General features: G+C 36.2%; 1 protein-coding gene across 11 annotated transcripts in view; it reads right to left on the bottom strand.

Moving 5' to 3' along the window:
- UBR5 (ubiquitin protein ligase E3 component n-recognin 5) overlaps positions 1-19,203 on the bottom strand; it is a 91,947-nt gene that overhangs the window by 50,667 nt on the left and 22,077 nt on the right. For 10 of the 11 annotated variants that reach the window (XM_069854454.1, XM_069854459.1, XM_069854450.1 and 7 more), the window contains exons 6-12: positions 18,579-18,768; positions 16,322-16,481; positions 9,550-9,699; positions 7,393-7,604; positions 2,706-2,822; positions 2,494-2,604; positions 1,591-1,745 (exon numbers count right to left, since the gene is read on the bottom strand). In XM_069854454.1, coding sequence (XP_069710555.1) covers positions 1,591-1,745; positions 2,494-2,604; positions 2,706-2,822; positions 7,393-7,604; positions 9,550-9,699; positions 16,322-16,481; positions 18,579-18,768 — 1,095 coding nt within the window. The remainder of the gene's footprint in view (positions 1-1,590; positions 1,746-2,493; positions 2,605-2,705; positions 2,823-7,392; positions 7,605-9,549; positions 9,700-16,321; positions 16,482-18,578; positions 18,769-19,203) is intronic. The other variant, XM_069854458.1, reaches the window with a different exon arrangement.

Raw genomic sequence — 19,203 nt, forward strand, 5'->3', positions numbered from 1 at the left:
GGTTGTTTAGCCTTGAGAAGAGGAGGCTGAGAGGACACCTCATTGCTCTCTACAACTACCCAAAAGGATGTTGTGGAGAGATGGGTGTTGGTCTCTTCTCCCAAGTGATGGGTGACAGGACAAGAGGGAATGGCATCAAGGAGAAGTTTATATTGGACATTAGGAAAAATTTCTTCACAGAAAGGGCCATCGGGCACTGGAACTGGCTGCCCAAGGAGGTGGTTGAGTCACCATCCCTGGAAGTGTTTAAAAACCAGGCAGATGAGGTGCCTGGGGACATGATTTAGTAGTAGACAGGTATGGTTGGATGATTCTATAATTCATGTTAAGTAAAACATGAAAATCATCAGTCCTGTGCAACAGTGGGAACTGAAATCTTGTCTAATGTATTACAGACCACTGTAACTAAGAATATCAACAGTGACAGAAGCTTCTGTCTACATAAACCTGATTAACATAAAATCACCACTGCTGACATTTGACCCCTCTCAGAAAGGACACGTTGGTTAATTAATAAATTAACATTTACTTGTAATCTTCGAAAGCAGTAAGTCCTTTTATACATCACACCAAATATTCTAAAAGCAGCAAAAATGGCAGGTTCTAATAGCCAGGTATCTCCAAAGTTAGAGCTTACTAAGAGTAATTGCTCTGAGGTATGTCACCCATGACATAATGAAATGGTCAAGAGCTGTAATTTTGAAATTTGGGACTAGAAGTTAGAATAAAATACAACTGTGTTTAAGTTTACAAGTCTAGCTGCAATTCTACTTAAATATTTTCAAGTTGTTAAAATTTAATGAGAAAGCAATTTTACAGAATCAGTTTTCAGTGCTCTGATTTCCAGCTCATCAAGTAGTCAACTCATCCATAACTAAAAACTACTTGAGCTTTGGGCATGATATGTAATGAAATGACTCCTGACACACTGACAAAAATAACGTACCCTGACAACATATTAGTAATTTCTAATCTGGGCAAATTCACTGAATATTAATCTTGGAGCTCCTTGGGGAGCATAATTTTTTATGTTTGTTTATTTTTCAAAACATAAGCTTCTTAATTATGAAATTCTTAAAGTAGTCTAACTAACATTTCATATTTTACAATGTTTAAACATGTTATATTTTAACGACAAGCTCCAGATGGAGAATCTGATGTTATTTCTCCTTTAAGATGTGGATCACAAACTAACAGGTCAAATTTTCCTAACAGAGTGTGACAGAAAAATGCAGACCTCATATACAGGTAAGTTTGTTCCATATTTATAAATGGAAAAAGGATTGAAAGGCATAAGGAAAGTTATTCCCTGATTCTGTGTAGTAATGATACACTCTGAATGCTAAAGCATTTATACACATCTCCTAAAAGAATAACTTCATTCTCTTAAAGATGTTATAACCGGATCCAAAAGCTCTAAGCATTAAAGACAACAATAAATGTACTTTAAAAAGGGCATCTCAGCTCAAGCACAGGGTTACAGAACTCGGAACAACTGTGGTTTAGGAGTTTTGCAATGCTTCTCAGAGCTGAGGACATGAAGACACAGCATGGATCTACACTTCCGTACATATGCACATCACTACTTACCACCAATACAAGTTGTTCTCTAGTTGAGCACATGTATAAAGAGCACAACAATGTAAAGAAACAATGCGTTCTCCCTGAAGCTCCGAGTATGTCTGCGCAGCGTGTTCTAATTTAGAAGCTACGGAGCTTAAAGTTTCATCTACCCACGTAGCAACCTAAGGGAGAAGGGAAAAAAGGAAGAGGGAAAGTAGAGAGGGAAAAAAAAAAAGAAGAGTTGCACCTTTAATTTAATACTTAATGTTTTTGAAAGGAAAAAAAAAAACAAAACAAAATAAAACCTCACAAGACAGAAAGCAAATAATGATTCCATTTGGAATCTTAGGCCCTATCACAACCTCTTTTCCTAGAAAAGAGCTTGTCTGGATTTCTTTTTCCTCTATTTCCAGTCCCTAACTAAAATAAAAAGGATTAAAAAAAAAATAGAGAGGTGTCATAAAAATACTTAAGAAGTGCACATACTTTACCAAAGCAGTTTCAAGTTCACTTTTACCTGGGCAGAAAAGTATATTTAGATAACTTACTTCACAGCACAGAAAGCCTCGATGCTGTTAGTATTTTTAATAAATAAATACAGAACGCTAGCAAGCTTCTTCATTCTTAAATTTCTACTCTAACAGCAAAAATTCAAGTATTTTGGATAATCAGGTAAAACAGATCTCTTTTAACTGTTTCAGCTGTAAAAAGAAATATCTGGCAGATATATTCTAGCATTTTTTACAGAACACCAGGTGGGTTTCTGTTTCATTCTGTTTCATCTGTGTAGAGGAAAAGAAATGTAATGAAAGAATGAGTGAAGTACTTTCTACTACCCATGAAGCTGAATAATCAACTTCTCTACAATATACTGCAAGTAACTAAAAAAGTCAGCTTTGTTAAATTCCGCAACCAGTGCACATCTCATACCTTGTTATTTTCAGTGGCAACAGTTGCTCTAATACTATTTGCAGAAAGAAGCACTATCTTTTCATTGGTTAATCCCAAGAACATGGCTCGTGGATGATGTAGCGAAGGATTCTTTGGAAACAAAAAAATATTTTAGATATTCAAAGCATATAAAGGTAAGCATTTAAAGATGGTAAGCTTTCTGAAGGCAAGTGTTTAAAGGTGTATGGTACCTGTGCATTTCTGTAAGGTTCTGATTCACTCCACTTCCACTGATAAAGTTCTCCTTTACTGCTAACAGCCACAAGCTCAGAATACAGTGCTCCAATAGAAATAAACTTTGTTCCATCCTACAAACACAGAAACACAAAGTCTAAGACAGCAATATTGTAAAACCCACAGATCAAGATTTTAATACAGCAAATAAGTGCAAAAATTTTATTTGTAACTGTTAAGTATTTTTCAGAATTCCAATTAACATTGAACTTGAAAGTAAAGGTACATCCAGCTTGTCTCAAGCTCAGTGCACACACACACACACACACACACACACACAAACAAGCACTATTTCTGCTAACAGAGTGAGGGAGGAAAGATACAGATGATATTTTCCTGAAGCTTAGCAATAACACGTGCACAGCAATAGACTTGAACAGTTTATTAAGGGCTTCTACAATATTCTATTAATTAAAGATGGCAAGGCCTCTTGATGGCTGGCATTTAAAGTGTTTCGCTTTAAAATTCTAGCTTTTACAAATGAACAAAAAAGCAACCTAATCTCATTCCTAAATATACTCATAAAGAGTATAATTCCAACTACGTGACAAATCCATTATCAAATTCACTATCTCATCAACTAAGCACTTCTGAAAAGTCTTCACTTCTGAAAGCAAATGCATAACTGCAAACAAGATCAAGTTTTTTGAAAAAAAATCTGCATGCTAAATGTCATATTGATGTATCATCATGACCTGATATGCTGGAAAATCTTCTAATTATGGGTTATTCTCTCTTTTCTTTCCTTTTAACATTTTATTAAAACTCATATGGCATCTTTCTACTTATTTGCCCTCTTTGCTTCATCCTGTACCTTGCCCAAATCTCACAGGGCTATTTTCCTGGCTTTAGATTTGTTTATGTATCCATGTTGCATAAACTATGCAACAGTTACAATCTCACTTTTTCCAAGTTCCTGTTCTCCCTTGCCTAGAAAGAACTCTCTAACTAGAGAACTGTAAATTTGAGTGATTTCAGAAAATTCACTCAGTTTACTGACAGACATTTGTAAGGCCCATCCATTTACTGCTCCTCAGAAAGTATAGATATAGGACAGCCATGTTCTTTCCAAATTTCTTTACTGGTAACAATTAAAAGTTCCCTTCTACTTAGCAAAGAATACAACTTTTAAAAACTGAAACCACAACTTAAAATAGCATAAAATCAAATGCTGTTTTCTACAGCTGTAAGTCTGAGAGACAGGTATATGATAACTAGTCTTCTCTGTAGTAATCTCCCCAATCAATATCCTTAGCTGCCCCTCCCGGATTACAACACACCACACCCATCAGCCATCTGATGGGAAACTGAACTCGGAGAATACTAAAGAAGCCCACTATCCAGTACATCTATTTGTCCCCTAAATTAAGAGCCTTTTTTTCAGCTACAGAATTTTACTGGTGGAAACAGTTTTAGTTCCATAAATCTGGATTTGCACTATTTTTAACTATTTTCATGCCCAGAAGTGCACATTTAAAAAGGTGCAAGCATATCCTTGAATAATGCAGGACTAAGTAGCTCTCTTAGCAATAGCTCAAAACACTCATAAATATTTTGGAAAAGAAGAGAAATAAGGCAGCAGGAAAGGACAGAAGCAAATCACAAGCAATTGCCATTTATATCCTGATAACAAGACCTAGAAATAGTTAAATCATGAGAGAATTATTTCATTCTGGGTGGGCATCTACTAACACAGCACACAAGTAGCATGCATGCTAATCCGTGTCATGATTAATCCTCACTATTGTATAAATGTTGCACATTCCAAGAAAGAATTGCCATCAGAACCTACAGTAATCTAATGAGATGCATCTCTACTTTATCACCATAAATGAATCTCCAGAAGTTATCCGGCCTAATGCCTCACAGTTAAGTATGGAAAGCAATTAATTTTTCCTCCACAAGAGTATCATTATGACTTTTAATCTTGCTAATATGTTCTACAACTTTTTATAAAATGTTTTATGCCACAAGCTCATCACCAAAGACACCAGCCGTTAAAGATTTTTCTCTCCATTCCATCAAAACAGTTGTGATATAAAAATCAGGACTAACGAATGCTACATACACCTCCATAGGCTATTCAAAAGACTAACAGCACAAACATGCATGAAGAAGACGACAGCTCTAGCTCTGTAAACAGAGCCTTCTGTGTTCACCTATAAGCTCTGACTTCAAGCCAGAGAAACTACATACTTGAAAATTATGCAGAATGATGACAAAATCTTGATAGCTCATTAACTAAACAGAATATATCTACTTGAATAAGATAAAAATCTAAGCTTGCACCTAACTATAGCCTAGCAGGAAAAAAAGAGCCATACTTGTCATGCCTTAGAATGACACTGATACACATGGCACAACATTGGTATGTGGCAGTGTAGACTTAAAAGTACCACAGTCCAACAAGATCTGAGCTTTCAAAGGATTCACTCATTGACTTGAATTCTCCAACAGCTGATTTCTCTAATTTGGTGGAGAAAACTCAGTACCTATGCAACAGGTCTCATCATCATCAGTCACAGACTGTGGGCAAAACGCTCTCAGCTTTCCAAAAGTTTCTTCCATTCCTCTCAAGCTGACACTCTACCTACCATACACCCAAGTTAATCATTCTCATAATGAACTACTAAAGTTTGGTTTCAAATGCTAAAAATGAAAATAATCAGAAATGAAGGAAAAATATTTGCAAACAAGACTGATTATTTTGTAGTAATGCTTCACCTACTCAAGTCTCTTCCCTAGCCTTGTTCAATGTTCAAAATGGAAGAAACATCTGAACTGGCCTTTCAGCTACATCACCTCCCTCACAATTCACCTTGAAAGATTTCTCTTGGAAAATACCACTACCAAAGTTTCAGGGTGGGGCTACAGCAAGAAATAGGCAGAACAATTTATTACAAATTTTCAGCTGAAGGATAGGATGAAAAGTTTAACTATTTCTGGATAAGATGAAAGGCCTTTGCAGTAAAATACGTTCATTTAACAGGAAGCTGAGGTTTGTATGAGTGCATATGCAAACAGGACCTTGGAAATTCAGTATATTAAAAGTGAGCAAGCATCCCATTAGATACCACAGCAGATTAATTCCATAAAAGATGCCCAAGAAAAGCCTGCAACAACTGTCCTAGGGCAGGATCTGTTGGGCTTGCAAATAAAAAAACTCCATCCAGGAAAAAAAGAACACCTACTTTAGTAACTAAGTTTCAGAGCCAAAGAAATGAATGGGCTTAACAGGAAAAACATTCCTGAAGCAGTATAAAACAAGGACAAAAAAACCCCAAAAAACAAAAAAAACAAAAAAGAAGCAAAACAGAACAGTAACAATGGTTATAACAACGTTACCAAAACAAAGCAGTGGAAATAAAAGATAAGTTAGCATTCTAAATCTAAACTATTCTTTGATGCTAAAACCCCTGAGGTTTCTCTCTACCCAAGCTAGATGACACTATCTCATTCTATCATTATGACAAAGCAAGAGGGACAAAAGCTGCTGATTATCACTGATACAGAAGTTCAATGTTGCTGGCTGAAAAAATATAAACCCACACTTCAATCATTAAAGGTCCAGCTGGGGCAGCAACTATTAGGTGTCTTCATTTCTCAGTTTGAATGTCAGAATGAAGATGAGAGTGACTCAAGGTGAGCTGAAATAAGCCTCTAAATTCACCTCCCTCTTCACGTTCTCTATCTATATTTAGTCTGAAAGGAAAAGAAACATTGAAAAAGAAAGCATGGTAAAGATGAAGTTGCAGAATAGCAACTTCAGATACTGCAGACAGACAGAAATGGAAACACTAGAAAGCCACACCAAGTCCTTAAAATGTAGGAATGGTTGGACTCAATGACCTCAAAGCTCTTTTCCAACCAAACAATTCTATGATTCCCAACAATTCTAAAATTTGGTCTAATAATCATAGATTATCACTTTTTGTGTTTTCAGCTGGCTTGTTTGGGGAAATGTCTTTAAGAAAAAACCCACGCACCTAGGTAACTCATAAAGAAAGCTACTACAGATACCCAGTTATTAACACATAGCTGGTGTTCCTATTATTGTTGTAGCTCATGTGGGAATTATGTCTTGCCTTGAAAAATGGAATTAGGGTTAAAAGAACACCAGCTAATCAAAGCCAAAGGATTCTGAAGGAGCAACCAATACTCATTTAAGCTACTGGTCAACTCAAAACACAACCGAAAATAAATGTAAACTTTCACTATTGCTGCTTAAAAGGCTGATCCACTCAAACTGGCAATACCTCTGGGAATAATAATGCTAATAAAAAAAGGTTTCCTTGACAAAGGATAGTTTAAATTGTTTCATGAGTCTCCTCTATTGCCTGTTAAATGCTTTGAGAACCTAAGTAATAAATGAAGAGAAAAGAAAAACCCCAAACATTATGATCTAAAGAAGTACACATGGAGAAGAAACTTAAAACAGTAATAACAGAAGTACAGTGCTAAGGGTATAACTACTTATTCATAGTTTTTCCTATGTGCATAATAAGTCATATGCTTTATTATATTACATTATATCACATAAAGTGACATGCAATATTCAAAAAGGAAACAAAGTATTTATTTGGAAAAGAAACAAACAGTTCCATTACACAGCATGCAAATAAAAAAGTACATAATTGTCAATACCTTATCTGGCCACCACTGCAAGTCTTCTCCTAAAGAAACGGGACTTTGAACAGGTGTATTCTTCTTGTCCAGGTTTGGTTCCCCTTCCTTACTTGTAGAGCCTCTTTCATTATCAAATGAGGCTCCATCAAGCCACCTTCGTTCACGCAAACGTAAAACGGACTCACGTTCACGCAACAGCTCAGAGTCTCTCTCTAAGGGAAGAAGGAGAACTGGTATGCAATTGGGTCACACCAGTGGGATAAAAGTAAGCCACTCTCTAGTAAAGACCCTTCAGGATGCAACTAACAGCAGTTAAATCTACTCACACAGATTAAAAATAGTCCTGACATGCAACATTCAAAATATTAACCTTTTCAAGCATATGTACTTTAGAATTACTAAACATAAAAATATGCTAGAAATAAAGAAGTCTTACAGCTTTCTGCACTGTTAAAAAATGCTAAAGCATTTCACTTAAATCATGAGGCCAAATACATTTAACATTGCAATTTAAAGTTTTATAGTACAATATGCAGTTTTGTAGTATCGTTTTATCAATGCAGTAACAACAAAAATCTAAGCCTATATAATCTCTTAGATTTTTTTTATGCAAACCAAAAAAGAGTATTTATTAGAGAGTTTCACAAGAACTTTCCCAAAAAAACCCAGTAATTTGAAAAGGTTAAAGAGAGCAAGCATTAAAAAAAGCTCTTGTATACATTTGATAATCCAACCCCTTTTGTTTAAAGCAACATCCACAGGACTGGATTTAATAAATTAAAGTGTATCTGTTCTGAGTAGATCAAATGAAAACTTTTCAAGAGTCAGACAAGTTTTAAAAAGGATCCTCGTAGGAAAATGTTCCTTACCAAAATGCTTCCCCTCCAATTGGCCTACAAACTGTCTAAAGCCAGTACTCTGCAGTTCTCTCATGCAGATAAATTTTTTAAATCACGTAATCAAACTAACTTTCCAAGAGTCAACTATGCATGGAAAATAAGGATTATAAAATTCGTGGTAACGTCTTATATAGAATAACCTTAGGAAAGGAAAAAAAAGGAGGAATTTAGAAGGAGTTACGTCAGATGTTGAATACTTGTACATGCAAATAATGCGTTCAACCTATTAAGTACTTCACTTATGCTCACAAAAATCAAGTGGAATTAGATGTACGAGATGACCACATTATTATACTACCATAGTTTCAACAATTACACCAAGTCTTGGGTCTTTTGCTGTATTAGACAAATGGGAAAGTTTTTACATAAGCAAAACACAACAGCTTGTCTCACAGATATATTCCATAAAGTACTGTACTTATTTTCTAGCAAACATCACACTGACTCCTAACTAATAATTTTGTAACAGAAAGTTAAATGTTCAGCAATTAATATTCTAAAACATGTTCATGAAAGGCAACAAAACTGCACTAAACAAACAATCACAGCAGAGGTTGGATTAACAGTTTCAAAATACTCTAGGCATTTGCACAACAGCTTCAAAAACATAGGGATTTGCCGCATGGTATGTTATAAATCATTGAAGTGTAGTATGCTTTAAAAAAAAAAAATTAAAATGCCTTAACACTGCTCAACGAGGTTTTTTTTATCAGCTGCCAATAGTTCTCCTTATCCAACTATAATAACACTTCCAAAAGGTAAAATTTAGATTTCTTCTCCCTCCTTGGTATCTAAAGTTCCTCATTCCATAAAGGTAACTTCAGTCATGGAAAAATTAAGGAAATTCAAAGAATAGTGAATAAAGGGCAACCCAAAAGAAAGGGTGGAGGCAGGGGAGAAAAGATTAAGAATGCTGCATGTCATCAATTGTTACTAATTTTTGAGCCAAATTAAATATTTGTAATGCAATCTTTGTATTAGTAGGTACTTGTTTAAAATAAACTTAACATGCAATAGTTTTATAACACCTTGCAACACCAATGATCAACAATTATATTTAAAATACACAACTATTGAGGTTCTTGCAGAACTTACCTGCTGATATTCAGAATTAATAATTTTGATAATGAGTAACAGTCTATTTGTCTATTCTATATTTGACAACATATCACAGTCTACTTTCGCATTAAATCAGAATCTAAACCACCAGTGCGTACTATCACTAACTTTTTCCACAGCAAACTACTTATTACAAAGAAAAAAGGTGCAAAATTACCTCTGGATGAGCCTAGCCTGGAAAGTGATGAGCGCCGAAAGGATGGATAACCAAAGTAACTAATATCTTCTGAAAACATAGCATCAGCATCAATAATGACACTTGGGTGAGCAGAATGTATGTCAGCATCCAGAAGAGACATAAGATCCTCTATAAGAGGAGACAAGGGTCTTAAGTAAATCATCAGCTACTTAAAACATCAGCTAGAGACTATCAACTAAACAAATATCAAAACAAAAGAATCCTATCTATTAATTGAATTTCTGCTTTTCAGATTCACCAGTGCAAACTCATGTGCCTCCTATGCAACCACCTTTACAATCAAAGCTTGTTGGACTACTAAACAAAACCAGTCTCCCTACAAGAACTGCTCTGTCTCTTATCAAACCACATTTCCCAAACAAGACTTGCCCAAAACACATTTTTCTGTCACCCAGAAATTCAAACTTTAGCCTGCCACTCGAAACAACAAAGTGCTCAGATAAAACAGATACATATACGTACATGTGCACACACACTCATGCACATATGCAGAACTCCAAAGATTACCTAGAATTAAGGGAGGACAGAATTGATGGTAAAAACTGGCCTTCACAAAGCCATGTCTTTGACGTCAAAGACTGTACATTTCCCCACGAAAGGTTTCTTTCAAAGAAAGATGTACCTGTTTAATTCACAGGCTAGTAGCTTGCAGCTTTCAGTACAAAGCTTTAAATGATAGCTACATTAAGAACAACAACAGTTATCTGGAAAAAGCACCAGTTTTTAATATCATGTAGTTAAAAAGCCCAACCAAACAAATGAACTTAAATACTGTGACTACCCTAGCTTCTATGTTGGAAAATTTGTGCTTCTCTTAAGTACCAATCATCATTAAGACAACTTCCTTCTGTTTACTAAACTATTGATACTATCCACACACAAAACAGGCTACTGAAAATTCATGCAAGTTATTGTCAGTCTATATTGCTGGACTCCAAGACCACTAAACCTGGCTACCACCTTTCTGCTTCCCTCCTTCATCCCTGTGACAGGCAGGCACTTCCCTGGGGCAAGATGGGACACTAAGTCTGCAATGAGCACATTAATCTAACAGTAATTCATATGGTATAGAAGTGGGAAACAATCTTCAGACTGACTTAACCCAGTAGTCAAACTGAACCCCAAAGGTGGTGCCTCCCCACATGCACCAAAGCTGACTGGGCCCTACGGCTGCCTAGGGAGACAGTTCTGTCCTTTCCCAAACTTTGAAGCAAAACTGTCTTAAAAAAAGTAAAATAAACTCAGGCTCCTCAAAGTATGTTTTACCTAACCTACGCAAGCAAACAAACCTCACTACCATGCAAGGAAATTGTGGGATAGCTCCATCTGGCAGCAGGACAACCTCACCTGCTTAAGCCACTAGTGAAGCTAACATGAGGTCAGACACAAAGTCCCTGCAGTAAACACAGGAGCACAGACAATTTCAACACATCCAATTCTCAGCCTTTATCTCACTGCACGCATAAGCCAAAATAGCAGCCAGAAATCAAGGTCTGAAGTTAAATAAAAGCACTCTCAACAGTAGAAACTGATTATAATAAGTCTTTTCTCAATGTCTGGAACAAAGGAGTTGGGGAACATAAATGAGCGGGTATCCAAAACCTGAGAAGGAGCCTGAAGCCCATACTTATAGCCAGTAGTAACTCACCTAAAACTGTTCCACTTATCAGTATTGAAGTGTGAGAGACTTTTGCATCCCTGCACATCAGAATATTCATCCTTAAATTTCTAAACTCTCTTCTACAGAAACATAACACATACCAACCACAAACAGCTGTCCCCTGAAAAACAGTGCTGTAACCAGCAAGTGCTCAGGATTTCAAAGCAAGACGCACACAAATGCTTTTTGCGTTAAATAAGTAAACCACTCAAGTGTAGCCTGTGCTTCTAAAAGCACACAATTTGGGACTCAATGGTCCATACCATAAGTTTTAGGAAGTCATCCTTGACAGACCACTTGGAAGCCCTAGTAAGAAAAAAAATCAGATTTGGCAAGAAATACAGCTGACACTCTGTTCTATCTCCCAATATCCACATGCTGCTCTTCTTAGTTCCCCCCACCCTCACAACCATGCCTTCCTGGGTAAGCTCTAACCTCTCTAGAGTCTACCAACTTTTTTTTTTTTTTGTGATCGCTATCCAGCCAAAATTGCAAAAGACACTGATCTTTTTTTTAAGAACAGCAAAGGCCAGTACAGAAAAAAATGCTCCAGCCTTGTTTAAAATGGACAATATGATTTTTTAAGGTAAACTAAGTGAAAAATTTTTGCCAGAAAATACACACTAACTTGTGATGCACACACACACACACTCCTCTTGCACCATGTTAAGCATCTTGAGTTCAGCTGTTTTTCCAAAAAAGCAAAGTGAAAATTCACACCACCAGACTTAAGAACCAGAACTACATGGTTTTGGCTAAATATTCATTAAGACAGGTGAGGAAGTCTTTTCTTACCCTCCTATTACATTTTCAAATAAGATTTTAATTTTCTTCCAAAATTTCTGCAAGAGATCCTCCCTCTTCCATTTTCTGTACCAGTAAAAAACAGGTGCTAAAATCAATACAGATAGGACCCAAATCCACTCCCCTTCAAATATCACTGAATTTTTTCTCAGTGCTGTGAAAACACAGATACTGCAAAGCTACATCCAGTTTTAGAATCCAGAGGAAAAAACATTCTCTATGACTTTATTTTCCTGTTCTTCAGAAAAATTCCTTGGGCTGATATAATTCATCTCTTGCGTTGTGTTACACCAAAAACAGACCACGCCCTTCACATTTTGATGTGATAACTCTGATAAACCTATTTAGGTAAGAAAGTATCTGTGATTCACTAGTAAACACCATTGAAAATTGGAAGGAAAAGAACATACAGCAGATCAGAAAGGAAAAAAAAACCAAACAAAAAATCACCCATACCAACAGAAACCCCCAAGCTGCAACAGGCACATAAGCAGAAGCTCAAGTACTAGGACAATTTTTATTTTCAATAGCTGCATGTATAGCATTTATCACTGGATTTATTAACTGAGGGCGTTGCCTAGACAGATTCCGATGTCAAGCTGAGATCACATTAAACCTTTTCCCATAAGGGGCATTCATAAGTTCTCTCCCTCTTCTCAGCTGCATATTTTTATGAAATATTCAAGAATTCAATGTCTTCAGAATCTACGCTTCTTTCAAGTTTGGATTAAATTGGCAAAACTGTGACAGTGAAGCGAGAGAAATATGTATTTTAGTTTCCTCGGAAACCAGACTCAAACAGAACTCCAGAATTGATTTCTTGATAAGACACAATTATTCAAAACATTAATCAATTTGAAGTTCATCTTAAAAAAAAAAAAAACAAAAACAAAACAAAACACAAAACAAAGAAAAACAAACCACATCGACAAAACCACATAAAAAAGATACACCTAATTGTTTTCCCTAAAGGCAAGCCACTGAGCTGATCCTACACTACGCTCCAGCTCCCAGCTCCCCTTGCTGCAAGCCAATACACTGCTGCAAGACCAGCCCATCTCTCCGATCCTTTTCTTTCCTTTAAAAAATGGATTTTCAAAAGAAGCTCATCTCAATTCCAAAATCCTAAGTAGTCTGGATGTTGCCAAACTTGTTTCACAAGTCCCGCTAGGAAGAACCCACTTCATCATGCAGAAGTTACCAAGCAAACATGCACACATGAACAGTACAAACAACAAAAATATTTTAACTTCTAAAGAATCTCTTTACAGAAAATTAACAGAACATAAAGCTTAGAAGAAATCTCTAATACAACTTGATATGAGCTGGAAAATTAATCTAGACACCTTCAAGTCTTTTCTATGCTAAATTATCTCATTCAACTTAGCTTTTATCTTGGTTATTTTCTTTATATACTTGTTATGTATCAAATGAACCCACATTCTCCTCTGCTAATTATGATAAAACAGAAGAAACAGAACTAAATTTAAAAAGTCAAAATCCAAGTACATAAGGGTCCAATAATAACCATTTAAGAGATACTTAATGGGGGCAATCTGTACAGAAAAGTAAAGTTTTGCTCTTTACTTGAAGACATTTTGAAGAATTAGAATTCAGGAAGAACTGAGATATGGGTTTTGTTATCTTAAAAAATTCAGATGTATAACCTTTACAACACTGAAATTATCAGAACAAATATAATAATAACATTATGATGTATTAAACAATAACTAATTAATTTCAAAGTGGCTGGAAAGTATCTTAGCTTTTTTTAATTTTAAAATCAAGAGTAAATTACTCCTAGTTTTTTAAAGAAAGCCTCTCCATCTTTGAAGGCTTAGAGGAGTAACCCCTAAATTTAGGGGTCACAAAGCACCACACATGCAGAGGGGAAAAAGTAAAAATTAACATAAGCTTTTAATAAAAATGCAAGAGCCTGAGAAGTCCTGAGGCAAAACTAGTCTCATCATTTGCTTTTTTTGTTTCGAAGGAACAAAATCAAAAAACTTTAAAGCATAATTTAACATAATTTATTAAAAAGGAGGAGGGGAGGGGGAGGGAAAGGTAGTTCTTTATCTTTCAAAACCATTCATAAAAACCTGACTAAGAATTGAATGTATACAGCATTTATTTGTTATTTAGATTTCTTCTATGATTCTATGTTTACAGTTCCAAAAGAGCATCCAGAGGCAAGATGAGAAGTGAAACAAGAAAAGTGCAAAGTTTCTAGAGCAAAAGACTTAGAAAAAAAAGTTCTACATACTTCTGAAGGAAAAAATGTTGGTATTTTCCAGACAGCCATAGGTAAGCTTCTCTGGTCATGAGATTTTTCTGAAAACTAGCCTGCATGGTTATGTGCCACAAGCAAGGACTGGTAATGTGGACTACTTAATGTACCAACAGCAGAGTCATGACAGCACCCACTGGTGTTCAGCTAGACTTTTCCAATATCTGAACGCAATAAAAAAAATAATTCCTGCACAAACTTATTTTTGCCCAGAAAACTGAAATAACTTAGGACAGACAGAAAAGGCATAGCACGTTCCACAAACTGCTGATTACATGCTTGAAGACTGGAGTTAAGACATATCAAGTTTCATTTCAGTTGTCATCGAAATGTCTTTTCCCACAAGAACTGGGGAAGTCAGCCCAGTTTCTCTGTGGGCTAAAAGATTAAAAAAAAACACCTATAAATGAGGGGGTTTTGATCCGTTACAGGAAAGATTAGTCTAAACAGGGGAGACGCTTTAAAAATTAAGCAAAGGACAAAACTGTTTTCTCACATACTGAGGACAGCAAAATTCTGTGTATTACCTGAACATCTCAAACGCAAAAGATACAAACTGTAGCACAGGCACCTTCAAATGACAGTAACCAGTCACAGGTTGTCAAAGGGTCCCTAATAACTGATCCCCAAGGTCAAGAGATATTAAGAGAACAGTTAATGCTACTAACTATATAGAAAGCTGTAGAAAGCTGTTTAGTATGGTTAAAAGGAACTTCTGCTGTAAAAGATTACACTAACAGAGATTTATCTTTTGAACGCCAGTTCTGGAGGAATGCATTCAGGTATGCTTAGAGAAAGAACTATTTTGAATACTTGGGAAGATTTAGGAGAATTTACTTCCTCCAATGCATCCATCTAATGCTATTAAGCTGATCACTAAAATCAAGACTCAAACATTATTTACCTCTTTCACCAAAGGATTCTTGGTTCTATAGCAAAAAAAAGCTTGACAGCTGCAACTAAAACTAGAAGAGGCAAAACAAAATACAAAGCCTTTGCTGCGGAACAAAAAAACCCACTTTTGTCTAATCACATGACTGACAAGATAAAGATGGAGGAAGCCCATGAACCTTCCTGGTGAACCAGATGAGCAGAAAAAAAACCCCATTTATTAGAAAAATATCAAAATATCATTTTGACACACAGAAAGAAAAAGCTAAAATGCAGTCAGAGTTTAGATGTGTTCTTTTCATGCAGTGCACCTAACACAAACATTAGATTCAGCTGCTATGTTTTCAAATATGTTTACTCAGCAAGAAAAGATTACCTAAATTATTTAGCCAATGCAAAAGATGACTCAAGTCTTTTATAAAAAGAAATTGTATGGGACCAACAATATTTAAAGAATAGTTGGACTTCAATGACAGTATTTTACCGGTGTAGCCAGAACACTACAGCATTTATGATGGGAATTTTGGATGAAGAATAAATTCTCAATCTAACTGTAACAACTGCAAGTTGTTTTGTCCTCAGTTGAGGCATTTTGATTTAAAAAAAGGCTGCATAATTTTTGCTCTAAAAACTGCTGTATCTTAAGAATATATGTTAGTAATCAAAAACATGCAAGTCACTAGAAGGTTTTAGAATTAGCTCTTATGAGCAAGCCACACAGCAGTCTCAGCATCTCACTGGGCAGCAAAACACAGATGTAAGTAATGCTGATGTTACAAAGCCTGGGATTCTAAAACAAACAAACAAAAAAGCCCCAAAACAACAAAAAATACAAACCAAAAAAAAAAAACCAAAACAACTTCAACGCCACCCACAAACAGGGTCAACAGTTATTCTTCAAGACCTAACCCAATACCTGAAGACATCCCAGTGCATCGTGTGTTTTGTGCCTCTATAGACATTGCTCCTATAAGCAAGAACTGTCTTTGCTGCATACCTTGCACAGCACGGAGCATGCTGTCAGTGCTTAAATACAGAAACTGAAGGACACATTGGCATTTTTTTATCAAAAGCTGCAGGATACAAACCTCCAGGAAGGTATGATTCACTTGCTGTGTCATCCCCATCATCTCCATCTTCATCATCACGACTCAACAAATTATTTACAGCAAGGTTTACATCAAGATTTGTTCGCTGGAGCTCCCGAATAATTATACTTCTAGACTTCCCTTGTAAAACAACTTGTGCCTGTAAAAGCAGAGTATAATAGGCACCTGGTCATTCTCAGCAAAACAAACACCATTTTTAAGGAAAGAATGCTTAATGCTAAAAGTAGTCTAATAAACACCAAGACTAAATCACTGTACATACGGACAAAGACTCGCACAGATGTTTCATAGTATCTTGCACTAGATATTTGACCTTTTCCCAGTCCAAGTTAGGCCACTGAATTTCCTAATGGTCTACCTTAGAATCTACTTCTTAAAATGTTTAATGCTGTAGTTAAAGGGTAAGCAAAATTTGGGTCTAAGAACGTTCTATATGCTTCTGTAGAAGTGTTTAAACTTATTGTGCCAATCAACAGTTTCGCGATCAACTGTTGTTCCGAAACTACATCTCAATCCCTGTCTCTTTGACACTGGTTTCTCTTTCCACAGCCCTTCTATATGGAACCACCTAACTTCCTCTGTTTTTCTCACCATTCTGTTCCTACACTTATCTTCAACAGTTGCTGCAACGTTTAGATTTTTCTTAGCAAAGTGTAAATGCAGAAAAAAACCCTTCCAAACGTTGAACTCAGAGCATTTTGTTTTTCCAGACAGACTATCCTCTCCTGAATGCCATAGAAGTTGACAGAGTTCTGGAAAATCAAAAACTGTCTGAAGAAAGTAAGAAATTAGAGCTGAATGTTTTCATAACAAGGTAAAAATGAGGCACCAAATAAAATGGTCCGTTGGCAAGCAAAAAAAGAAAGGGACATCTTAACAACACACAAAGGTAAACTTCTTGTCATAACATTCTACGCCAGTTTTTAGATTTTTCAAGATGTAGTAGAACCTACGTTATAGACCAGCTATGAAGATCTTTCCCACTGGTCTGCATTAGAGCCACTCCAAAAATGTTTTAAAGGAAGACAAAGTAGGCTATTTTTTTAAAAAAGGCAAAAGATCACAGCAAGGGAAAGTAACAACTTAACCAACAAACGTGTTCGATCACAGAATGGAACTGTCTGGACCAAGGGATGTCAGTCTTTTTCCCCCATTTCATGCAAGGTGTCAAGGATGTCAGTAAACACACTCGAAAAAAAAAAAAGCAGGTGAACAAAGAAGTCAGAAGAACTTCACCCCACAGCCGACAGACCACTGCACATCATCTAATGAAACCACCTCCTGAAAGCAGGGCTAACTTCAGAGTAACCAACAGCTCCACTATCTTGCTTCTGTGAGGGCAGAAGCTCACAGCTTTTACCAGGAGCTTTCAAAAAGAGAAAGGAACTAGAAGCCACTCTGTCACTGGTGGGTCCATAGATGGCTTGCCCACTAGCTCCTATCATGTGCCAGTTCTACTATAAGGCCATTCAAAGCATGCAGGAAGATTATCTTTGGCCTAGCAGTTAACATCTGCATTCCAAATGCAGGCCAGCCACCTGTTTAAAAACAAAAATGCATTAACTAGTCACATATTTTGAATGTATCATTTTCTTAAAAAATGAAGAAAAATATTGTTTTAAGAAACTCCACCTAATCACACAATGAAGTCTGCGACCTCATTCAGGCTTTAGTGCATTAAGAGGCAAAAGCAGAGCAATTTCTAACCAACATTCATCAGTTCCATTTGTAAAACACTTAGGCAGAGGTATCCATGAAGAAGAACTATTAGTATTTTAAAGAGATTAAGTATGTTTAATGTTGCTCACTTAAATCTAAAATTGACAATTCCTTTAATCAAACAAGAAAAAAAAGTTAACCTGCCCCCTCCCCTCCGCCTTATACCCCTTCAAGAAATTTAACTTTATTAGCGACATACTTGATGTGATTCTCAAATATTTGGTTTTCTCACTACACCTTCCATCTGCAAGTGAAGAATACATGACACTCCTCATGTAGATTAAACACATACCTTGTTTTAGAAAAAATTTGGAAAATGAAAATTCTAGAATCCAAAAAACGTCCATCGCTCACAGGAGGCATTTAAGAATAAAAGCAGTTCAGCTAGAGAAAGTCAACCTTATCAATCATATGCTGTTACTCCTTAGAGAAAATGCACTAGTTTTACAACACATTCCTGTTCATACACTATAAGCTGTCCAGATTTTTGGCAAAAAAAAGTTTCTAGCTCACATACCTGTGAAATGAGTTCCTCTGGAATGACTGATGCTGGAATCACTGGTTGTGGCTGACTCCCCAGCAGTCCGGATCCTCTATCACGTCCCGTGCGTATAACTCTGGTTTGCCTTCGTGAATCTCGAGCTCCAGCAGATGATCTACCAGAAGATCCTCCTCCACTTCCACCAACCCCTGAACTCCAGCGACTTCTAAGAGATTTAGAGTATAATTTTTTTTATATAGAAGTATACTTTGGGGACTACTTCAAGAAGTAAGTCATAGTTTTATTGCTAATACCTTGTAGATAGTCTGAAAAATACTGCAGATTGACTTTATATAGACAAACACTATGAAAGTATCTCCCAAAATCAGTAAGAACATGAGCACCAGACAATGGATAAAATTCCGAATTACAGAAAAGAAAGATAAAATAGTACTCCAACTGGAAGTTGCACTCTTTCTTACTCATATAGCAGTGTGGATGTATAGATACATAAATACACGCACACATCAGTTCCCAGCATTTCTAAAAGCAACAGTATCAGCACTGTAATATTTAACACTCAGCTGTTAACTTCCCACTATAAAAGCACATATGCAGCAGCTTCACGGTCAGTAGATTCCAACAAAAGGTCACTATACTC

Source organism: Phaenicophaeus curvirostris, chromosome 3 (genome assembly GCF_032191515.1).
Source record: "Phaenicophaeus curvirostris isolate KB17595 chromosome 3, BPBGC_Pcur_1.0, whole genome shotgun sequence".
Classification (NCBI taxonomy): Eukaryota; Metazoa; Chordata; class Aves; order Cuculiformes; family Cuculidae; genus Phaenicophaeus; species Phaenicophaeus curvirostris.